This window comes from Pristis pectinata, chromosome 12 (assembly GCF_009764475.1).
Source record: "Pristis pectinata isolate sPriPec2 chromosome 12, sPriPec2.1.pri, whole genome shotgun sequence".
NCBI lineage: Eukaryota > Metazoa > Chordata > Chondrichthyes > Rhinopristiformes > Pristidae > Pristis > Pristis pectinata.
In genome coordinates, this window is record NC_067416.1 from 38777888 (window position 1) to 38803694 (window position 25807).

At 41.8% G+C, this 25807-nt stretch overlaps 1 protein-coding gene across 1 annotated transcript; it reads right to left on the bottom strand.

Moving 5' to 3' along the window:
* Positions 1–7480: 7480 nt before the first annotated feature.
* On the bottom strand, positions 7481–25607 carry tmem26b (transmembrane protein 26b). The gene is made up of 6 exons (XM_052027605.1): positions 25397–25607; positions 17018–17144; positions 10319–10387; positions 9895–10091; positions 9734–9810; positions 7481–8271 (listed from the first exon to the last, which is right to left on the bottom strand). The coding sequence occupies exons 1-6, from the start codon at positions 25585–25587 to the stop codon at positions 7931–7933; spliced, it is 1002 nt and encodes a 333-aa protein (XP_051883565.1). The 5' UTR covers positions 25588–25607; the 3' UTR covers positions 7481–7930.
* Between the last annotated feature and the right edge of the window lie 200 nt (positions 25608–25807).

Sequence of the window (25807 nt, forward strand, 5' to 3'; positions counted from 1 at the left end):
GGATTTATTGGCCTTAAATCTCATCAATTCCCTTAACACTATTTCTTTACTAATACTGAGTTCATTCAGTTCCTCTCTCTCTAGACCCTGTGTTCCACAAGATTCCTGGGATATTAGCTGAGACTCCTTTGTAAAGGCAAAAACAAAATGTGATATATCTGCCATTTCTATCTTCCCTATTATAAATTCCCCTGTTTCTCACTGTAGGGCACCCACATTTGTCTTTACTAATCGTTTTCTCTTCACAATCTTCTCTTCAGGGGGTGTATTTTCTTCCTAGCCACCCTTTTATTCTTACTATATCTATAGAGTCTATAGATCTATATATCTATAGATACACCTCATACCTTCTTTTTACCCTCCTGATTTCCCTCTTAAGTGTACTCCTACACTACTTACTGTCATAGCAGGATTCGTTTGTTCCTGATTGCCTAAGCCCAATGTATGCTTCCTTCTTTTTCCTGACCAGAGCTTTAATATCTCTGGTCAACCACGGTTCCCCAAGCTTGCCAGCCTTGCCCTGCACCCTAGCAGGAACATACTGCCCCTGGACTCTTGATATCACACTTTTAAAAGCCTCTCACCTACCAGTCATCCCTTTACCAGTAAACAGTCTCACCTAATTGACCTCTGCAAGATCCCACCTAATGCCTCCAAAATTGGCCCTGTCCCAGTTTAGGACCTTAATCTATGGACACGTCCTGCCTTTCTCCATAGCTATTTTAAAATTAATAGAATTATGGTCACTGGATGCATAGTTCTCCCCAACTGACACTTCTGTCACTTGCCCTATCTCGTTCCCTTAAAGGAGGTCCAGTGTTGCATCGTCTCCTGTAGGGCCGTCTATATATCGAGTAAGGAAACTTTCTTGGACATATTTAACAAACTCCACCCCATCGAAGCCCTTTGCACTATGGATGTCCCAGTCAATATTAGGGAAGTTGAAATCTCCCACTAATACCAACCTATTATTCTTACAACTATCTGCAATCTCTCTACACATCTGCTCCTCTAATTCCCGCTAACTATTGGGTGGCCTATAATAGTCCCATCAAAGTGACCATCCCCTTCTTGTTTCTAACTTCTACCCATATGGCCTCACTGGATGATGCCACAGGAATATCCTCTCTAAGCACTGTTGTTATGTCTCCCTCATCAAAAAGGCAACTCTCGCTCTTCTTTTCCTCTGTCAGTCCTATAGCATCTGTATCCTGGAACATGAAACTGCCAGTCCTGCCCTTCTCTCAGCCATGTTTCTGTTATGGTCATGATATCCCATTTCCCAGAGCCAATCCATGCCCTGAGTTCATTCTTCTAACCCATCAAGCCTATTGCACTGAAATAAATGCAGCTTAAATCAATGGTCATTCCTCTCCCTTTACTGTACTCCTGGCTATCCTGACAACTAAATTTGCTCTCATTTTCCTCTGACCTCATCAGCCTCTCTACTGCTCAGGGTCCCATCTCCCTGCCAATTTAGTTTAAACCCTCCAAGGTAGCACTAGCAAATCTCCCTGCCAGGATATTGGTTTCCCGCCCATTCAGGTGAACCCATCCCTCTTGTACAGGTCACCTCTGTCCCAGAAGAGATCACAATGACCCAAGAACCTGAATCCCGGCCCCTTGCAGCAGCTCTTCAGATACGCATTCATCAGCCCTATGTTTTTATTCTGTGGCACTGGGAGTAATCCAGAGAGCACTACCCTTGAGGTCCAGCTTTTTAACTCCTTTCCTAACTCCGTCTACTCACTCTGCAGGACCTCATTCCTTTTCCAATCTATGTCATTTGTACCAATGTGTATAACCCCTGGCTGTTCGCCCTCCCCCTCAAGAATGTTTTGCAACTGCTAAGAGACATCCTTGACTCTGGTACCTGGGAGGCAACACACCATCCTGGCATCTCTTCTGCGGCCACAGCATCTCTTGTCAGTCCCCCTTACTACTGACTCTCCTATCACTATTGCTCTGTTTGACAGCACCCTTTCCCGTTGAGTCACAGTGCCACAGGCCTGACTCTTGCTGCTAGCCCCTGTAAGGTCATTCCCCCCAGCTGTATCCAAAGAGGTATATCTGTTAGTGAGGGGAATGGCCACAGGGCAACACTGCACTGTCCCCCTTTCCTTTCTTGGTGGTCACCTCACTAAAACTCTTAAATATGATGCTCTCAGGATCCAGGATGATCCTGAGTGCATCCAGCTCTAGCTCTCGTTCCTTAACATGGTCAGTCAGGAGCTGCAGCTGGAGTCCTCAGGGACACTGGAAGTCTCCCTGATCTCCTACACCCTGCAGGAGGAGCATGCTACTGCCCTAACTGCCATCTCAACTGCACTAAGTGTGAAAAATAAAGTTAAAGCCTCCTCACCGGCCTTACCCGTGCCTTTGCTCAGCTTCCTCTCACTGAAGCCTCACAAGCCAAAGCCTCAGGATTTCCAAACACTGGCCACTCTCACAACGCCTGCTCCAAAATGGCCACTCTATTATACTTTACCTTCTTTTTACTGACTCTATGCTCTGAGACACAGTACCTCTTAGTTATGTCTTTTTAACATTCCTAATCATCACAACATTATTTTGCAGTCTCTGTTAGTTTCTTGTCGTTGGTTTCAATGCTTTCTGCACTTGCCTTTTTGTTTCCTACCTTTGTTTCTGTTCATATTTCCTCCTCCTCCTCTTCCTCAGTTTCCTTGCTTGGGTTCCCATCCCCCTGCCATTCCAGCTTAAGTCCTCCCCAACAATCCCAGCAAAAGCTCCATGAGGATATCAGTTCCAATCCTGCCTGGGTGTAACCCATCCCGCTTGTGCAGGTCCCATCTTCGCCTGAACTGGTCCTAATGTCCCAGAAATCTGAAGCACTCCCTCCTGCACCAATTCTCCAGCTAAGCATTCATCTGGCCTATTTTCCAGCTCCTATACTCATTAGCACACTGCACAGGATGTAGTCCTGAGATGACTATCAATGAAGTCCTGTTTTTTTAAATTTAGCTACTAACTCCTCAAATACATACCGCAGGACTTGTACTATCTGTAGCATTGGTAATAACACATACTACAACCACTGGTAGTTCACCATCTCTCTTCAGAATGTCCTGCAGCCACTGAGGTATCCTTGACCCCAGCATCAGGAAGGCAACATACCATTCTGGAGCAACAATCTGCTGGAGGAACTCAGCAGGTCAAGCAGCATCTGTGGGAGGAAAGGAATTGTCCACGTTTCGGGTCAAAACCCTGTCCTGATGCATGAAGGAGAAGTTGGGGATGCCTGAGGGACCATGGTGGAAGGAACCTCCTGAGGTGAGACAGCAAAACCTGCACCAGGGGTCCCCTCAGGAGACTGGAAAGGCAATGGTGTAATGAGCTGGTGGCACCCACACTACTCTAATATTGTTTCAACCTCCAGACTTAGATCTGACCCGGTTGACAGGTCATGAATCACTCCTCTCCCCAGAGTCAGATCTCTGCGCAATCTGAGCTGAACTCTATTTGTGATGAACAGGTATGTAAGGAGGGGTGGGGTGGGGGAGAGGTGCAGGAGGTTGGATGTTTCTGTGTGACATTTGTCTGCACAAGTGGGAGAGTGAGCCGTTCAAACATGACATCTCTCTGTTCGTGCTCTGCTCTCTGCTGGCAATAAGTGGGACTTAAGTCACCACCATTTCTCAGCTCTCAGTATGTCAGCTTGTAGTTCACCGAAGAGTGTTCACCCAGGTACGTATGATGGTGGATATCAGATATGTGGGAGAAATTCTAGCTGCAATTTTCCCTCCAATTGACATGCCCGTTTAATGTGAAAATATCCCACTCTTCCTTCAACATTGCTGGGTCAAAATCTTGGAATCTCCGTAGAAGCAGAAAGGAATTTACAGATGACCATTCAATGTTGGTCTTCCCAGGAAAACCCACACCTTGTGAATAAATCGTTTTAGAAGCACTGGACTAATGACTTACCAGTTAATCTAGATCTGAATGTCTAGTCCACTAAAACCAGCAAACAGTCTTCACAGCACACAGTCTCCCAAGGACATGGATCAATGAGCTTTTATTGTCAGAAACAGATAAATGAACAGTAAACCATGTAACAATGGAATGATCATGTCCATACATTCCTTGTTATATAAAAATATATACAATTTCTATCTGAGTAAGTGTATTGACTCATCTAAATGGTTATGGGAATATCGTGGCATGTTACTGGATGCGAAATCTTACATTAAACCTGAGTTTGAAATCCCACCTTGGTGCTTGAGGATTTCATATAAGTGTGAAACACTTACGGAGCAGGAGAACCTGAGAAAGTCTCCTTGGATTGTCATAAAGGCTCACTGACTCTGAGGCTTCCGGGACTAGTGAGCAGGAAGGATAAGCACCTTTGGTCCAGGATCCATGATCTCCAAGTTACCACATGCTGCACTGTTTTGACGCTACAACACCTGGAAGCCAACCTAATCTATAGTCTCCCTTTTGGTGGGGAATGGTCTGAAGGAAGCCACAGTTCAGCAGGTTGGGATCTTGCATCTGGGTTAGTGGGAGTGCTGGAGGGGTGCATGCCCAGATCTTGGAGGAGGTTGTGATCAAGAGAGCCCTTTGAGAATGGGGAGAGGCCTCTGATGTTGAGGGAGAGGCTCTCAAGGCAAGGAGAAGGTCTGCTTAGTAAGAAAGAGTCTGAGCTGGGGAGTAGTTGTGGTGTAACCACACCACTGATCTGGGGGCAGGCTTGGGTTCCATGATCGATCCCAAGGGCTAGAAAGAAAGCAGGTATATTTGGTGAGATGAAGGGAAGTGCTCTGCTCTCCCACAAGAAGTGCTGCAAAAGAACCGGCCTCTTCCATAATATTGTCCTTGAGTGCCTTTAGCTCCCCATGTCTCCCTTGTCCAGGATTATACCTTGGAAATAGTAAATATTCAATGTAATATTTAAATGGCCAATCCACTTCTTGGAAGCAGATTGTTACCCATCCCTGCTCCATCTCTGCTCAAGTCGGAAGTAGCCCGATTGGTTGAAGTTGGGTTTGAGATTTTGCAAATTGTAGCTTCCCTAGCAACTCCATCCCACCTATTTTGGAGGTTAAGATTACCACCCCCCCCAACCCCCCCCCCCGTGGTCCACCAATGCCTTTTGGTTTTACCAGATCTGGCCTGCAGGTGACTCTGGTCCTAGATCAATGTGGTTGACCTTTGACTGCCTTCTGATTAGAACAGCAAACAGTCACTTGTCCCTGGAGTGCAGGAGACTGAGGGGCGATCTTACAGAGGCATACAAAATGATGAGGGGTATAAATAGGATGAATGCATACAGGCTTTTTCCCTCAGGTCGGGTGAGACTAGAACTAAAGGACATAGGTTTAGGGTGAAAGGTGAAATATGTAAGGGGAATCTGAGGGGGAACTTCTTCACTTGGAGGGTTGTGCAAATGTGGAGCAAGCGGCCAGCGGAAATGGTAGATGGGAATTCAATTGTGAGAGGTTTGGATAGGTACATGAATGGGAGGGGTTTGGAGGGATATGGTCCGGGTGCAGGTAGATGGGACTCGGCAGAAGATCAGGTTGGCAAGACTAGATGGGCTGAACGGCCTGTTTCTGTGCTGTAGTATCACCCTATGACTAGGAACACAGATGCCTATGGTTCAAGAGAAAGGCTCGCCAAGACCTTCTGAAGTCCAGCAGGGATGGACAATAAATGCTGACTTTACTGAGGATTGTTTCTAAAATCTTTGGTTTTATTAACACCACAGCCAGCTCAACTGAAACCGAACAAGTATTTACCTCAAAGAGAAAGACATTGTGTGTTCCCCTACCTGTTATACTGAGTGTAGTGAGACAAAGTGGGCCTGGGGATGGTGTGGGCTGACGGGGGTAGGTGGAGATTGGTTGCGATATATTCTGGCCCATAGTGGAAAACAAACGTGGACATTCCCTGCACATCAATTTCACAGACTTGTACACGGGACACATGGCAGCTCTGGCAAAGGTCCAAGGGGCCAATGCACTCAAGGGGTGGTGAGTCAGTCTTCGTCAAAACATTAAATGAAACAGCAAAGTAATCAATGTCAAGACAACAAACACTCTATCTTCTCCTTTTTCTTACATTTAATCAGACTTCACTTGTGATTCCCGGTGAACAGCCCAGTTAATCGTCCGATGATGGGAAAAAATTGATAAACCTAAATCATCTAACCCTGGACACACTGCGATTAATATGGACAGCAGACCGCCCAAAAATCAAAAAGGGGAACTGAAAAAAAAATCAAAGAACGAAGAAAAGAAAATTGGGAGACCAAGGCTGCTAAACGTGCAAGTTAGTGTTTTATTCTGCATTCATCCTTTGAGTCAAAGACAGCTTATTCTTGGGTTTAAAGGGAGTGCACTGCCTTTAAACCCAAGGCTGAGAAGGGAGCTAAGCCTGGGCAGAGAAGGGAAAGTGGATCCACTGAACAAAAAGGCTCCGAAACACAGAATGAACATCAAGAAGTAAACGTTGTTATTGCAGAAAGCAAGTCAGAACATGAGGGAAAAGTGTCAGGTAAAGAATGAAATTGTGATGAGTACAGATTGAGCCCTGGTCAGTTATTTCACAAAATGCAAAAAATTCTATTACTGATAGGCATACATGGTGCAAAATAATTAAAACAGGTGAATAAAAATAAAATAGCTTTAACTATCTCCAGCTCTTCTTAATTAAATACATACTTGTGCTCCAAAAGCACGTTGACTTAAGTGGCAGAAAGATAGTTTGGCATTGAGCCCACTGACACTTCACTGGATGGTTCACAAAAGGAAAGCACTGCTTTTTATCAAAAGGTTTTTTAGTTAACAAAAAAGTTGCAGTGTCTCTTTTTTTTCTGCACAGATTGCACACAGTGCCAGTACAGAAGATACATTGTGTGTTGTGGAGAATTCACAGAGCACACTCACCCTGTTATCAATTAACAAGCTTGTTTCCATCTAATCACAGCATTGTAGCAACAGTGTGAGAATTCATGGAATTTGACATTTATTCAGATAAAGAGTAATTCAAGTCTGTCTCTTCCTATTTTATGTGAGCACTCTGAGCAATCCACAACATACACGAAAAGTTACATCTTTGACTTTTTGCCCTTCATTCCTGACAAAGAAATAACAATGTTAATTCAACCAAACTTTGAAATGAGGCACACCAAGGACTTTCTGAAATGTACTAGGTATTTCAAATAGGATAAAACAAATAGAGCATGATATTTTGCAACAGACAATGCATCAGCTCTGGTTCAACAGGTAGCTATGATGTTCATGGGTTCAAGCCCCAATCCAGAGACTTAAACATAGATTCAGTGCAGTTTCCAATGCAATACTGAGAGACTACTGCACTGTTAAAGTTATCTTCTGAATAAGGTGTCAAGCTCTCACACAGATGTAAGTGATAACAAATTAAAGAATAGAAGGGGGATTCTCCTGATGCTTAGTCTGTAATTATCTGTTACATTCAATTCCTGTACATAAATTAGCTATTGTGTTTCCTATAGTACAACAAGGGAGTATTTTGGATTTCCTAAGGTTATGAAAGTTGCCTCAAAAACTAATTCTCTCATTTTGTTTTTATGAGCAACAAAAGGCAGCAGGGATTCAGGGTTGCAAAGAGATGCATTCCTAATCCTATTCTGTCAAAGAGGGGTCTCTCAGGGAGGATTGGTCAAAGAATTGGAGCTACACCAATGTCAGTCTGCCTCTAACTCATGAAATCACACACTGAGGAAATATTCCTTAAAATGATCATCTAAATAACCTTGGAGGTGTGCTTTCTGGTACTGCTGCTTTGGCACATTAGCAAGTGCGTTATCCAAATCTGACAGACAGCCCTCTATCTCATCTAATTGGATATATTCATTTCTGATGATGTTGGCAAAATCTTGGTGAGCCCGAGTCCAGTCTTCTATCCTTGCGCCAGTCAGAAGCACCTGCTATTCTGTGATGTCATCCATCTCAATGGGAGCAGGAGCAACGCTGGCCTCAGTGGTCATCTTGTTTTCCCTCTGGGAGGGCTGACGTATTTCTAAGTATATAGCAACCAGCCGATAGATCTGCAGTGTCAGCACCAAGCTATTCTTGATTGTGAAAAATAGTAGCATCTGGTGAGTTAGTTTTCTATTTAACATTAAGAACAATCGGAAAATGAAAAAAGGTCCATCTTGTATAAATATGGATATGAATATATTCCAGAGGTCTGCTCTGTATTTGTATAGCTTTGCTTTCCATTCTGGGATCTGATATCGCGTAAGTTCCTCATCTTCTTCCTGCAGTACTGGAATTGAATGAGCAACTTTAGAACTGTTGTAGATACTATTTTCACTTCTTCCACTGGAGAACAACGTGAAGTAGCAGGATGATTACAGGCTGACTAACAATCCAACAGGCCATACTATCAATACAACATTGATGTCCATAGCTATCACTACGTGGTCTACCCAAACAAGCCCCCATCACATCTCATTCCATGAACCAATACCACAGATAACAAGCCTTCATCATCCTTCACCCCATGAATCAACATCACATTAACATCCATCACATCTTGTTCCATGAACAAAATGCTACACACAACAAGCTGCCTTCACACTTCATTCCAAGAGACAACACCACACAAAACAAGCTTCCATCACACCATGAGCAAATACCAACAAACTAAACCCTAGCCAACTGCCTGCCCCTCTTCTGGGGTTATGTCCATGCCCGTGTGTCCCTGGGGAAGGAACGCGTGATATCGCTGGGTACAGTGGGGGACTTCCAGGACTGGTGGGCGCCACAGGGGCTCGAGTGCGTTCTGCATGGCAATGACTGTGTTATCATTTGAAACTATCGTGAAGTACTGTAATATTGTATTAATGTGATTCTGTAATCACTGAATAAACCACCTTTGGAAAAGAGAAGAAGATATTAAACCCTTTTCACAACTCACTGAAGCAACACTACACTAAATAATTCTCCTCACACCTCATTCAATGAACCAACGCCACAAAAAAGTCTGTCACAACTCACTTAATGAAGCGACACTACACAGTACAACCTTCTGTCACACCTCACTCTATAAAACATCAGACAAGTCTCTGTCATATCTTACTCCATAAACCAACACCACACAAACCAATTCTCCATCACACCTCACTGTATGAACAATGTCCGCGCAAAGTGGTTTCCAACATGCATTACTTCTTGCACCAACCGCACACAAGACAAGTCTCCGTCATATCCTTCCACATGAACAAATGACTCACAAAAAAGCCCATGTCACACCTCACACTAGGAATCAAGTCTCCATCACAACTTACTCCATGAAGCACCTCCAAAAGTAGCAATTTCTAACATTGAAAACATATATGAAATCCACCTCAATAAATATTAAAATTTCTTATTTCCTTATGGCATAGAAGGAAGCCACTTTTCCCTTTTGAGTCCATGCTGGCTCACAGAGCAATCCCCTTCACCCACTTATTTTCTCTGTAACCTATTCTCGTCCTGTTCCCACCAACTCCCCCAAAATTCTACCCTTCACCTTGACACTAGGGACAAGTTACAGTGGTCTTCGAAATGTTCGAGGAAATTGGAGCACCAAGAAGAAACACTCACAGTTACAAGGAGAGGGTCCACACAGAGAGCAAGGGAGGTCAGGATTGAACGCAGGGTGCAGGAGCAGTGAGGCAGCAGCTCTACCAGTGATGCCACTGTGCTGTCCTAACAATGGAACAGAAAACACTATTCAGGTTTACCTGTAAGATCCAAGGGAAATTGCAGCATACTCCAGGTCCACAGGGCCAGAATGGCATAAACCAGCTCAAGGCAGCACCTGAAATCAGCATCACAGCTACTTAGTTAATGATGCACAGCTCGAACAACAATTATGTTATTTAGATTTGAGTACGAAGCCCACCTGACCCCTTTATCTGACAGTGTTTCACTCTTAAACTCCAATATATCTGCTGCCGTTCCCACGAACATTAAAAGCAATTGGGATAGTTGGTCTCGGTTGACTCCTATTCCCATAGGCAGTATCCATTTCCCGATTATAAGTATAATAAGGAGGGTCTGGTGCAGACCCAGGATCCAGTCGATATTCCGCGGAATAATCTAAAGCAACAGGCGAGATGAAAAGAACACAGGAGAAATAAGAATCAAATGAATGACACACACCCAAAGATTTTAAGAATAATTTTCACATAGAAACCAAGGTTACAAAGAATACACTATTGTTATATGTGTTGTAGTATTTTGTTGTTTTCTAGCAGAAATAGACTTAGGAACCAAAGTAAAATCAAATTACACGTTTTTGCAGAAATAAGTGCAAAGAAACTTACATTTTCAAATGGGGAACTGGAATTCTGTTTCCTTTCTGTCCACGGAGCTGTGCCTGGATGGATAATGTACTGTGAAAGAATCACCAGTTAATTGCATTGTTTGGCACTACAGAAAGCCACATGTAACAAAACCTTGACTCAGAGTTTCTGATGAAATGTCATTGCCCTGAGTTCCATTTCTCTCACCACAGAAGCTGCCCAACTCCAGCACTTGCCATGGTTTTCAGTTTTTTTTCTTGACTTGAAGGTTTAATTCCATGATCCCTTTGAGTGATTGAGTGTATCCAAGGTTCAGTAGATGAGACACAGAAGCCACTGAGCACAGAGCTGGACGAAGGGCTCCTTTAGCTGCGGTGCTGGAGTTTGGACATCAAGCCCATTCTCCACGTTCATTACTGCAATCTGAATCATATATATTCATTGCCTTGCTCTGTCTGCTTATTGTCTACCCAGGCCATGTCTGCCTTTTCCATCTTTCCAGCCATTAGTTTACTCTTTTCCTACAAAATATCTGGCAAAGCACGAGCCTTGAGAGAGCCTACACTTATCTGATCCAAAGTCCTAGGGGAAGGTTTAATTACATGGCCTGGTGGGGTTCAAGTATTGGATTGTCAGATATTTGCATTGGGCTGTAGGCAATTGAGTTGTGTCACTGGTGTCTGGATTAAGTTGATGTTGTCTAGGCTGAGATATCAGTGCCACAGTTGAGCTGTCAGGGTCTGGTTGAATTGCTAGTGTTTGTTGTTGAGTTGGTGATCTCTTAATTGGGTTGCTGATATCTGGGTTGGACGGCAGGGTATTATGTTGAATTACAGGCATCTGGGTTGAGTTGTCAGTGTTTTGGCCGATTTGGTAGTTTTGGATTGAGTTTCAGGTGTTTAGGCTGAGTTGATAATTTCTGGCTTGACTTGCCATATCTGGGTTGGGTTGTTATAAATGGTTAAATTGTCACTGTTTGGCTAGAATTGACGGTACTTGTGTTTCTTTCTCAGCACCTGGGTTAATTTGCTAGTGTCTAGGTAGTGTTGATTGTGTTTGAGTTGTGTCGTTGGTCTTAGAGTTGATCAACTTGTATTCAGGTTTAGTTGCCAAATTGTGTTGAGTTGTCATTATTTGGATTGAGCTTCTGCTGTCAGGGTTGGTTGCCGGTGCCTGGGTTAAATTGTCACTGCTGAGGTTGAGCTGCCAGATTGGGTTGGGTTACTGTTGTCTAGGTTGAATTGCAGGGTTGTATATTCAATTGCCAGTGTCTAGGTTAGCTGCCAGAATCTGGGAGGGGTAGTTAACATCTGACTGAGTTGTTAGCATTGCTTTATCAATACCTACATTGGGTTGTCAAGTCTGGCTTGTGTTGCAGGTGTCCATGTTGGATGGTCAGTGTCTGGGCTGAATTGTCAGTCTTTGGTTTGAGTTCTTGGAGTTTGACTTGAGTTGCCAATGTTTGGGAACTCAAGGGTTGCAAGGGCCCACAACTGGAGGCAGCTCAACTGAGTTGTTAGCATTTGTGCTGAGTTTCCAGTCTCTGTGTTAAGTGGCTCATATTTGGTGGGACTTCCAGTATTTGTATTGAATTGTTAATGTTTGAGTTGAGCTGTTGGGCAACTGTGTTGGATTGCATGACTCTGTTGTCCATATTTGGATCAAGACTGTGATGAAATCCAGAGTCAAGGAGACCTGGCAAAACTCAAATTAGACATTGGTGAACAGGTTTTGGACAGCAAGTGCCTCTTGATAGCACTATCAACGATGGAGTCCTTCACTTTTCTGATGACTGAGAGTAGACTAATTAGACAGTACTAAGTCAAATTGGAGTTGTCCTGTTTTCTGTGAACAAGACATACCTAGATAGTTATCTACATCATTGGGTAAATTCCAGTGATGTCATGGTACTGGAACAGCTTGGAGTTCTGGAGTGTAGATCTCTGGGACTATATCTGGGATGTTGTCTGGTCCTGTAGCCTTTGCTGCATCCAGTGGTCTCAGCTGTTCCTTGCTACCATGTGGAGTGAATCAAGTTGATAGAGGACTGGCCATTTCACACGACCTTTACAGGTGAGTCACATTGCTATGAATCCCCAGTTACATATATGGCAGGCTGGGAATGAATGGCAGATTTCCTCCCTTGAAGGCCATTAGTGAGCCAAAATGTTTTTTGTTTACGACAGTCTGGCGGTTTTGTGGTCAACTTTACTAAGACTAATTGCTTTTTATTAAATTTCAGATTATTGACTGAACTTGAATTCCACAACAAATTGTTAGTCCAGGCCCTTGTACTACTAGTCTGTTTAGTTAACTGTAGTTACAGATACATGGTTGCCAGGTTGCCAGCATTGTGCTGGGTTAATGATGAACTGTAATGTTTGCACATTTCACAAGATGAACAACGGCCAGAGAACTGCCATGTTCTATTGGAGTTTGGGAATCTGAAAAGGACACAATATCACAAACTGGGTACAAGGAATTGGAGTTGAGGACAGGCATGATTCAAATCAATCAAGAAAACATCAAGTGGAGGTTTCTGAACATATGAATAGGGGACAGCTCGTAGTAATTTACTGATGTGGGAAATGGTAGCATAATGGCTGTGCTACCTTGCTAATAACTGAAACACACAGAGAACTCACTTTCACGTTCTACCTTGGAAATCTGATTTCAGTTTAAAAATCTTTTCTCTGAGAGAGACGTCCCAATTGTTGCAGTTGCAGGAAGTGTATTGTTTTGAGAATGATGGACTGTGACGCTTCTGGTCTTCCTGTTCCTAGCACCATTCTATCTATTCATGCTGTCCATATCTGCACCTATTTTTTGTGGTAGCATTTAGTGCTAACACCCAATCCCATCCACTGCAAACAATCTGCAAAATTGATTAAGTGGTGTTTGAAACTGCATCAGGGTGGTTTGGACCCAGAAGTAAGTATTAAAAGGACTGGTATGATTCTTGACACGACTTCACCCAATTTCATTGCATTTCCCAACACATTGCTATATAGTAATCAGAGATGAGGGTCAATTCTTAAAGGTACACTCCCTATGGCAATCAGGCAGTAGCAACCCATACTTGGCTAGTATGGAGGAAACAATGAGTGGAGTGGAGTGGAGTGGAGTGGAATAGAGAGGGAAATAACTTCTACCTTCACTCATTGGGATATGCAAGACACATGCCAGGAGGAAGATCTTGTGTGCCTGGGCTCAGGGTACACATGAGACCAAGGGAAGAGTCTGGCAAGAAGCAAGAGAGGCAATCACCGCATAATGGAGCAATGCTGAAAGAAAATTTCACGTACTCACAAACTGTGTCAAGGTGATCTGCACACAACAGCTTACACTGTTTGCAGAGAGTAAATCCTCATAGAAAAATACATTTTTGGAAGAGGTCTGAATTCTTTAAACAAAATGTCACTCATCAGAAAATGCAGAGATATTGTATGAGCCAATTAAATAATCAGAGCATTATATCAATGCATTATAATCAATGCAGGTGGACATACAAAGCAGGAGATGAGGGATCTGTACACCTCATCTGGGTTTCCCTGCCTGACTCTGGGTGCACTGTGTTGGCAGTAACAACTAAAGTATGGAGAGGATCACCTGGCTTGCATTGGGGACTAAGATTTTGCATGCTTTTTAAGGAGAAACATCTCTCAATCAGTGATTCTTTAGAGCCCTTTCTAACAATGCTTCCCTCTTCTGCTCAGCTGGGAGATGAGCCTGTGGATGCTGAGGAGAAATGACTCTTTGGTAACCACCATCCTCCTCTTACTGCTCATCAAAATCTGCTTCATGGTCTCTGGGTCCTGACCTCTATGCGGCACTGGCTGCTGTCAGCAGTTTACATGATTGTGCAGTATGCAGTGTCTCCACATCTGCTTGGTGTGTAGTCCCAGAACTGATGCAGAAAGCAAAATCACATCTCATAGTAACCGATGGTATTTTTCACTATTCTCCTGGCAGTTGTGTGGCTGTCTTATTCAAGCTCAGTTGCTGTGATTGGAAAGCACATGGTGTGAGGTGCAAGGGAACTCAAGTGTAGCCGTAGCACCAGGATTCATCACTCTAGGTGGTGTTGGCTGCTGAAAATGCTCAGGATGAAGGAGGTGTCATTGATGCTGCCTGGAAGCACAGCATTCACCATCAGGAGATTCTTCTCATGATCCACAACATTTTCCTGTTTATATAAATGTCCAAGTCCTCCATGAGAACCATTATGGGTGCATAAGTGTCAATGCAACCCTACACTTTTAGGAAGCCAGCAATAATGCCAAATCTTCATGCCCCAGATGCCAGCTGTTCCTTGCTGAAATCAAAGTAGTTGATTTGATTTCTTCATGAATGCAGTGAGCAGTAAATTGGAAAGCATGTCTGAAACTGGATTAGAATTATTATGTGGCAAGGCAATTGACAGTTAATGTAACCTCCATGGAGAGAGCTGTCCTGTCTTGTGGTATGGCTGAAGGTCATATATCTTAGTGATGGCAGCATTGGAAAGTCCAAGCCTTTGAAAACATTGGCCTATGTAGGTTGTGGAATCTCTGAAGATTCTTTGGGAGTAGCCTCTTCACTGATGAGGATGTATGTGCCTCCTACCGCAAACCACCCTAAGTTGGCCAGCCATGCCCATAACGATGCCTCCAATAATGGACTGCTACCAGAAGTATCCGTGGAATGAGTATCTCAGTGGCTACATGCTGAAGAAAGCATTTCATTACTTTATGCATACCTGAAAAATGTCTGAGTGGCCCACATTGAGTTCTGAAGCTGGCCAGTCAGGTCTCCCAGACTCAGCAGAGTGCCCAATTAAATAATGCTGTCTTAAGTAGTGAGAAAAGCCACAAACCGGAACAATGTGTTCCTAGTTCTATTGAGACTGCTCCATGACAGCTGTAGTTTGGAGCTTTCAGCTTTAATTTATGTTGATATTGATGAAAATTGGCACTACATAAATAATCATGTCTTTAGGTGCCTGGATGCCCATGGAAGTACCTAAACCAATTTTGAAATTGGCACAGTTTCACCCAGAAATATTAACCAGTGTGATCAGTGATGGGTAAATTTTAATTCTATGCATTTAGCGCCTAAAAAGATTGATGCAATGCAATCCAATTTCTAGACTTATTGGAAACTCTATTTGTACGAAGTCAAATTCTGCATGGATCTGCATGTTCATGTTCCTTCAGTATGAGCCTTTTTAGCATACAGTGGTGCTCAGAGCATCCACACTTCAGGCCTTCCGTGATCCAGGGAACACCTGGGACTGGAGTGCTCCATCAAAATCCAAGAACACACTTCAAATCAATTCATTAAGGTTTGTTTATTTTGTTTCATAATTTTTGCCTCTTAATAGATAAAAGGTCTCATTCTTAACATTCATTAGGATGACAATTTTGATCCCAATGTGAATTAACAAAAAGTTACTGTATAATATTACTATGCCAGCTGTGTGGGATTTAATATTTTAAGTTAACTCTCCTTTAAGGACAATTACATTCCCAGCCCCACCCACAATAAATGAAGCAGCATTGTAACTGGTCCAGGATCTGTCTATCTTTCTTAAGAGAGACTGCCCAGAATAATTTCATTCTCTCGATGGAGCCCCACTAAGACATAATACAGCTGCTGCATTACTCTATCTCCTTTGTTTTCTTGCCACCATGAGCTAAAGGTCAAGAGTCCATTAATGTTTTGTGTGATGCATCAAGATATATTGCATTGGAATTTATGGTAAATTTATGGTATCTCATGGTTAGCAACCACTGCTTAATTGAAGAATTCTGAATGAGCAGTGCAAAGTCTGAATGTGGAAATATTAGCTGGAAAATTTAATTCAATACCAAATCATGAAGAGAAAGCAAATTAAAGAGAAGGAAAAAAAAGCTGGTATTATTAGAGAAAAAAATAAAAATAAGAAAAAAACTTTAAAGCTCTTTAAGAAAAATTAATTACAAAGGACTGAGATTCCGTGCTTGTAAAGTTAATTTTCAGTGTGAAAGAGATTGCTTGGCAGTAAATCTGACTTACAATGGAATGGAAAGGCATTAACTTTTACAGTTGCAAGTTAGTCGTCAAGTACAGTAATTTCTTGTTATTCCAAGCTTCAATACTGAGCCCTGTGATGAAATTTTGTTGTAGTGCAACCCCAAGAGGAACAGGACCACACAGAGCATCTTCCATAGTTCTAGGTTCATCAGTGTGTACTATCACCATAAGCTGCTTGTCACCATCAGTGACAAGTGATGAAAACTCCAGTGTTATTCTTACCAATAAAAATCTGAGTCACTATGTTATAGATATGAATAGATATTGGAATTGGTTTATTATTGTCTCATGTACCAAAATACAGTGAAAAGCTTTTGTTTGTGTGATCTGGACTGACTGAGATAGAGTGCTGTCCCAATGTGGTTGGCACGCTATCTAACTTACTTTAATGATGTACTAGTTGTATGTGCTACTGATTAGCTGACTTCCTTGTATTTAATGTTCTTTGAAAGATAAATTATTACAGCCACGTTAATTAGCCACCCAATACATTAAATGCACCAATTGCTGCATTGAAACTAGACTACAAAATATAAACAAAAATATCATTCATTTACAACAAGGTAAACAAGAAATCTATAGGCCAGTGGAATCAGAGGGATTCAATAACTGTGTCAAATTTAGTAAATGGAACATTTATAACACTGACAAATAGGACAGTCATACCGTGCATGTGGAATTATCTTTTGAAACACATTCGTTGCTGCTCATATGTTCATAAAGCTGAAATACTTCAAGGATCCATATTGGAGGTATTACATTGATTAGATAAAAGAACAGTGCAGGAGAAAACCTGTTCAAGTGAGCATACAGAAGTATTAGAATGCTGTAACACAGTTATTGATCATCATTCTTTCAGCACCAGTTTTTGTTCATCCATATTTAATTATTATGAAAATATCAATGAACATGACACTTAACATGTATGACAGAATCCAATTTATATAATCGCTACAGAATTTATCAGTGCTGAGACAGCTGTTCAGCAACTTCTGTACATTATTGACAGTCCAGCTCAGTTGATGAGATTGGCTAACTTAGTTCAAATTAGTTTCAGTGCATGTTGGGATGTGCATAGTTTGAGAGAGCCAGTAGGAGCATAATCTCTAACAATACTACGCTAAGGACTCGCTGGTAAGCAGATATGTGTATACGTATGATTTTCATCTGCCCCTCCAAAAGAGATTATTGTTTAAATAAAGACAGACTACAAATTGCTACCTTGCTGAGGGATCTGGGTGACCTCACATATAAAACACAAATAGTTTGCAGTCAGGTACAGGAAGTAATTAGCAAGGTAAATGGAATATTGGTCTTTATTGCATAAGAGGTGGAATATAGAAGTCAGTAAGCTTAGCTACAACTGTTCAGAACGTTCTATACAGTTTTGGTTTCCTTATTCAGAGAGGGATATACTTGCACTGAGGGCAGTTCAGAGAAGGTTTCCTTGCTTGATAGCTGGAATGGTTGTGTTATGAGAAGAGTTGAGCAGGTTGAGTGTGTATGCATTGGAGTTTAGAAGAACGAGAGGTGATCTAATTAAAACATGTAAAATTGTAAAGTTTTGAGCAGGCTTGATGCTGAGAGGAAGTTAAAATGCTTCCATAATATTTCCCTGCATGAGGGATCCTGGGATAAGGGGTAAAGTGTCAGAATAAGGGATCATCTTTTAAGATGGAGAATTTCCTCCCTCAAAAAATTATGAATGTTTGGAATATTCTACCCCAGAGAGCTGTGAAGGGTACATCATTGACAATATTCAAGGTGAAGATGCATGGAATTTTGGTTCACTTGGGAGTCATTATTGGGAACAAGGCAGAAAGGTTGTTGAGGCCATCAGATCAGCCATAATCTAATTGAATGGTGGCACACATTTAGTACAGATACTCTCCAATTATCAACTTTTGCCATTTCTCTGATTTCACTTCCTTTACATCAGAATTTATGGCAGATATTGGATGGTGCAGTGAATTAAAGAGAAAATATTAATCACCGTGGCATGGTGTGCGTAAGAATATCATGTTTTCCTTACAAAGATCAGTGAATCAATTGAATTTTATAATAGTTACAACATAGAACATAGAAGAGTACAGCACAGGGACAGGCCCTTCAGCCCACGATGTTGTGCCGAACTTTTTAAGCTAATGACACCTAATTAAATGAATCCGTTCTGCCTGCATATGGTCCATAGCCCTTCATTCCCTGCATATTCACATGCCTATCTAAGAACCTCTTAAAAGCCTCTATCATATCTGCCTCCAACACCACCCCTGGCAGCATATTCCAGGCACCCACCACTCTGTGTAAAAAAACTTGTCCTGAACATCTCCTTTGAACTTTCCCCCTCTCACCTTCAATGCATGCCCTTTAGTATTAGACATTTCAACCTTGGGAAAATGATACCAGCTATATTTACACCTTTCATAACTTTATGAACCTCTATCAGGTCTCCCCTCAGTCTCTGTCACTCCAGAGAAAACAACCCTAGTTTGTCCAACGTCTCCTTATAGCACATGCCCTCCAATCCAAGTAGTCTCCTGGTAAACCTCTTCTGTATCCTCTCCCAAGCCTCCACATTCTTCATATAATGGGGCGACCAGAATTGAATGCAATACTCCAGACGCAGCCTAACCAGATTTTTATAAAGCTGACTCTTGAACTCAATGCCTCGACTAATAAAAACTAAATTAAGTTCAAAAATAATTGTTATTTTTTTAAGCAAATGGACATCTGAGATCCTCCTACAATGTTTCTCTAGTCAGTATTATTTTACCAACAAAAAATTGTATATTTTAAATGCTGGAAATACTTTAGCATCAGCTATGCAATTGAAACCTTATATAGAGGGTTATCAAAATCTAAACAGCACATCTAACTCAAGTCATTTGTACATTTAATAATAAATGATAATATATTGTCCCAGATTTTGTAAATCTCCCAGATCATTTAACAATATTCTTCAACCTTTGTGCTGGGAAAGGGCAGGAAGAATCATCAATCAAACATAAACTGAAAAGAACTGGTGTGGAGGTGCAAAGGGCAGAGTGCTTTGGATACCAGCTGCCTATCTCGTGACTTGTGAGATGATCCCCAAGAGGCAGGTGTGAGGATTGTCGATTGATCAGGCATTTCAGGACAGCAGAGCACCATTCATGGCAGCAGAGTTAAGGTTCAATAAGGTTTACACTACCTTTAATTCCTAGGAATGGACGGACGAAAATATTTCATAGACAAAGGAATTCAACAGGGTTAGGCTGCAGGATTGGTACCATGTACTGGGCAGGTTATCCGCGGTTGTATACATAAAAGGTTTCTGTCAACCTATTCCATACTATGGGTCATTCATTCTAAATTTCCAAACAGACAATTTTATTGTCTTTAATCCATATCCATAGCTCAGTGAGGCATATCTTCTAGTTGCAACATAAGACTGAAACTACACTTCTTGCAAGGGTGTGACATCTCATATCAACCCACAAACAAGCTGCCTGATGGACAGTTACTGATACACAGTAAATGGGATGCACATTTCTGTACCTTTACATCTAGCCTTTCAATTGCTAGATCCAACAGCAATTTTACTGTTTGCACAATAAGATTGTATCCAGAGGACAAGATGCCAGCCTGGAAGGAATCCATTCTTGAGGTACAGCTACATCTTTACTGCCCCAAACATTTAACAGACTGATCCACACTAGTCATCAGCAGTTCTGGCAAATGCCAGAGCAGCTGATGAGCTCAAGGGCCAGTGAGCCTGTCTTTGTGAAAAAAATAAATGAAACAACAAATGTAATCAATGTAAAAATAGCAAACACTCCACCCACTTTGACAACAACCTTTCCCTCAATGTCAGAAAAACAAAAGAGCTGGTCATTGACTTCAGGAAAGGGGGTGGTGCACATGTTCCTATCTACATCAATGGTGCTGAGGTTGAGAGGGTTGAGAGCTTCAAGTTCCTAGGAGTGAACATCACCAACAGCCTGTCCTGGTCCAACCATGTAGATGCCATGTCAAGAAAGCTCACCAGCACCTCTACATCCTCAGGAGGCTAAAGAAGTTTGGCATGTCCCCATCGACCTTCACCAATATTTATTGATGCATCCTATCTGGATGCATCACAGCTTGGTATGGCAACTGCTCTGCCTGTGACTGCAAAAAACTGTAGAAAGTTGTGGACACAGCTCAGCACATCACAGAAACCAGCCTCCCTTCCCCTCCAGGGACTCTGTCTATACTTCTTGCTGCCTTGGTAAAGAGGCCAGCATTATCAAAGACCCCACCCACCCCGGACATTCTCTCTTTTCCCCTCTCTCATCGGGGAGAAGATACAAAAGCATGAAAGCACGTACTACCAGGCTCAAGGACAGCTTCTATCCCGCTGTTATAAGACTATTGAACGGTTCCCCAGTATGATAAGATGGACTCTTGACCTCACAATCTACCTTGTTATGACCTTGTTCCTTATTGTCTACCTGCACTGCACTTTCTCTGTAGCTGCTACACTTTATTCTGCATTCTTTTATTGTTCTACCTTGTACTACCTCAATGCACTGTGTAATGAATTGATCTGTATGAACGGTATGCAAGACAAGTTTTTCACTATATCTCGGTACAAGTGACAATAATAAACCAATATCAATGCAATTCACTTCTTATTTTCGTTGGCTCTGATTTATCCACACTTCCTATGATTTGTTGTGTTACTATATCACATAAAGTCTCCTTCTTCAATGAAAATTCAACTGCAATTTCTGGCAAATAGCTTGATTAACTATTTAACGATGGATAAAACTGGATAAACCTAATCCGACCAACCCTAAAGATGCTGTCACAAATATGGACAAAAAGCAAAAAGGCAAAGCTGAGAAAGTTAGAGAGAAAAAACAAATGACTTGAGGGTTGCTGCCTGCCTGTCTGCTGCCAAAGTGCAAGAGGTTAATGTTAGAAAGCTGGGAATTCTTTGAAAAAGAGTTGCTTAAGTTGGGACCAAACAAAAAAATCTGCGAAATAACAATGTGGAACCTCAAACAACCGATTAGTGCTGCGGATGGGATTAGGGCCCTTTTGTCCTACACTCCCCCACCTGTGGAAATAGTTTCTCTTCTTCTTCTTCTCCCCTTCGACAGTCCCTCATGATCGAGGATGCTTCCACTGAGGAAAGTGATTTTTCACTTCTTCTACATCTGCTTTTGTCTAACCATTCTCTACATCTCTTTTTAACTCCTTCAGTTGTCTGAAACAACGAAGTTTGATCATCCTTATAAAAAAAGAATCACTACACTTAATAATTATTCAAAGAGGAGTTGCTTAGTTCTTAGAATGTTACCTTCTTACTTGAGAAATTAGATGGAAGGTTGCTGATTTTAAATATAAAACTATAAGATTTTTTTTCTGACAGAACTTGCTCAATTTTTGTAAAATGTGCTTAAACTTAAAAAAGATCTGTTGTAATTTTCGATTCTCTGAAACTATATGATTCATCGTTTAAAACAATAACCAGATAGGAAGTTATATTTTTGTTTTCACTGTCTAGTGGAGCAGATTCCATGAGCAGGCTCTCAGTTTTCCCTTCCCTTTGCTCTACATCTTGCTTCACTAGTTAAGTCTGACTTCATTCATTCCTACACCAATACTTTTCTTATGTAGATATTTTGTCAAAATACGTAGAGTTGTATACTGTCACTTTTGCTTTTCATAGAACATTTCCTTCTGGCGTTGCTCAAAAATGCTAATACCATGTTTTCTAATTTTTGAATTATTTTGCATTAAAATGCCTAAGTTATCTAGCCTTTCCATCCATTAAACAAATAGGTAAGCTGCAAAGCTTACCATCAAATTGGCAAATAAGCAAACTGTTCCATCCTCACTGCTAAACTTTTCAAAAAAGAGAGGGATTGAAGTTGGTCTTTGACAAAAGCACTGTCAAAGAAGAATCATAGCAAATCAGGGCATAACTTTGGTGCAGTGTGCATCTACTGACCAGCTTCACGGTTGACCACAACCACTCCCACATGACAGTGTTACCATCACCGATGGAAATACAACTATCAGCTACCAATGATCAAGAAACAGCTTCTTCCCCTCCACCATCAGATTTCTGAACAGTCCATGAACACTATCTCATTGTTCCTTTTTGTTTTGTTTATTTTGTAATTTATAGTTTTTTTATGTCTTTGTACTGTACTGCTGCCACAAAACAACAAATTTTACCTCATCTAAGACAGTGATAATAAACCTGATTCTGATCTGTAGGTTCCTGTCCAAGCTACACAACATTCTGACTTGGAAATATATTGCTGGTCTTTCATTATCGTTAGGTTTTAATCCCTATCCAACAACTCTGCTGGTAACACGCAGGACCCAAAAATGAAAAAGAAACTGAGCTTTCAGGTAATCACCATAGTTTTGATTTGCAAGACTACAAATTCTTCATTGAAACTTGTTCCAGTGTTTTTGAATGTGAGAAATGTTTATACAGAAACAGCACAAAGTCTGAACCACTGAAACTGGAGTAGGCCATTCAGCCCCTCAAGCTTCAACTCTCATTTGCCTGTTTATGATCCACATCCCTTGATATCCTTAAACAGGAAAAGAAACCTGTTGATCCTGCTCTTGGGATTTTCAATTGGTCTCTCGTGTCCACAGCCTTTTGAGCACAGGTTTCTTTACTTCCATTGCCCTTGGGTGGAAAAATTGCTTGCAGATTTCAGTCCAAACTTTCATGGCTCTAATGTTAATATTATGCCCAATTTCCCCATAAGACAAATGGTTTTCTGCAATTAACTCATAGACTTCCAAGGATTTCAATTAGAGTATGACTCAAGTTTCTATTCTCGAGGAAATATAAGCCAGATTTTAAAGAAACATACAGTGGGAAATGCCCTTCACCAGTTACGAAAGAAATTGATTTTCACAAGAACATTAGGAATTAGGAGCAAGAGTAGGTCACCTGGCCCCTCAAGCTAGCCACATCATTCAATGTGATCATGGCTGATCTATGCTGGCCTCAACTCCTCTTCTGTATCCGTTTCCCCATAACCCTTAATTCCTTGATCTTTCAAATATTTATCTATTTCTACCTTAAATATATCTAACGATCTGGCCTCCACCAATCTCAAGGGCAGAGAATTCCAGAAATGAACTCCTCTCTGAGAGAAGAAATTTCTATACACCTCAGTTCTAAATGATTAGCCCCTTATTTTGCAGCTGTGACCCCTTCTTTGTGACTCTCTGACTAGTGAACAGGATCACCCCTCATTCTTTGAAACTCCACAGAATACAGACCCAAACTTAAGATAAGATATCTTTATTAGTCAGGTGGACATTGAGACACAGGACGAAATGCATCTTTTGTGTAGAGTGTTCTGGGGGCAGCCCACAAGTGTCACCATGCTTCCGGCGCCAACATAGCATGTCCACAACTTCCTAAACTGTACATCTTTGGAATGTGGGAGGAAACCGGAGGACCCGGAGGAAACCCATGTAAACATGGGGAGAACATACAAACTCCTTACAGATAGTGGCCGGAATTGAACCCGGGCCGCTGGTGCTGTAATAGCGTTATACTAACTTTTCTAGTTCTCTTGATAGGACAACCCTCTGATCCCAGGAATCAGCCTGGCGAAATGCCTTTGGACTGCCTCTAATGCTACTATATCCTTTTTTAGGTAAAAGGATCAGAACTGTGCACAGTATGGCCAACAACCTGTACACTTGCAACAAAACCTCTCTATTGTTAAATTCTAGCCCCTTCGCAATAAAGGTCAACACCTGTTTGCCTTCTTAGTTTTTTGTTGGACTTGCCTAACCAGAACACCTAGGTGCCTCTGTACTTCACTCACAGTCTCTCTCTATTTAGATAATAACTTGCCTTTTGATTCCTCTTATTGAAGCACATGGCCTCACACTTCCCCACATTAAGCTCCACTGGCCAGATATTCACCCAATTAATCATCCCAACACCTATTTTGTATCATTAGCAAACTTGTAAAACTTCTGTTTTGTTCCATCCACCAGGTCATTAATGTAAATAGTAAACAATTGAGGGCCAAGAACCAATCCTGAGGGTACTCCAGTTACATCTGGTTTCTGTCAATCTTTTAGAAATAAACTTCAGAAAACTATCCAAGTTGAAACATTCTCCCCCTATAGCTGTATGGTTTGCTTTTACTAGTTTTATTTCAGAATACAAATTAAGTCCATGAAATTTGTCTTCATAATCTAACCATTCAAATCCTGGTATCATTTGGATTATCTGGAATGGATACGAGGCAGCCTTGCTTTGACATCCCACAACAGTTTGCTAAGTCTTCTCACATTAATGCATCAGCAAATCCCCTTTCCCCCATAGGAGAATTTTAAAAATGCAGATGCCGGAAATCCGAAATAAAAGCGAAAGGTATTGGAAACGGTCAGCATCTGTGGAAAGAGAAACGGTTAAGTTTCAGCGCTGGCAAGCTTCTTCGACCTGAACTGTTTCACATCCACAGATGCTGCCTAACTTAATGTGTTTCCAGCTTTTTTTTTTGTTGTTTTTATTCCTCTATGTCTCTTGGCGTTGAAACACGAGGGATAAACTGCAGCATTAAACACACGGTGAAATCTCGTCACTTTTCTTTTGTCCTCATCTCTGTGTATAAACTCCCTGGGTGGCTCCTGAGACAGGAAGCGTGTCCCACGCTCTGGTTTCTTCGCGCTGCGGTTGTGCAGTAACTACTAAATAGGGAGATCGTCGCTTTGCATGAACTTTGAACGCCCACATTTTGAATTCCCTTCGCAATTTTTAGCCAGAACAAAATGCAAGAGGTGTCCTAGTGCGTAAAGTGCCCAAGTCGAGTTTCTGCATCCTTCTGCGGGAGCCCAGCTGGTTAAATTGTCCGCCTGGGATACGGATGCAGTAAAAACTGTTCGCTATTTTTTTTTAGCTAAAAACCATACCCTCCCGGTTACAAACTTGTAGTCAAGTGAGAGAAACTGGTTATTTTACCCAATATTAACCTATATTTCAATAAAATGTTCAAACATTGAATTTAGAATCGCCCTTACCCTTTGTAATCGGATCCTTTCCGGATGGTGATGGTCACTATCATTTCTACAAAGATCAATAAATTCAAAAGCAGCAGAAGCCAGTACATGGGGTCATTCATCACTACAGTCACCCGCCAAACTGCGATAAAGGCGTGAAAGATAAAAACAAGTCTAGGGACAACGGCGCTCAGATATACGTGCCAAGCCATTGTCCTAACCGTGGCGTCAGATCCAAGATCCTCGGACCACTTTGAGTCTTGGCTCAAAGAAGCGAAGGGGAGATTTTATTGTCGGTCAAGCCTTCCCCGCCCGCTACACGGACCTAGACTACGCTCCTCCTTTCTCCTGCAACCCTGAGTCACAGCAGATTGCAAAAATCGAGTGAACAGGCAAAATGATTTGAGCGCAACACTTGTTGCTTTAAATTAG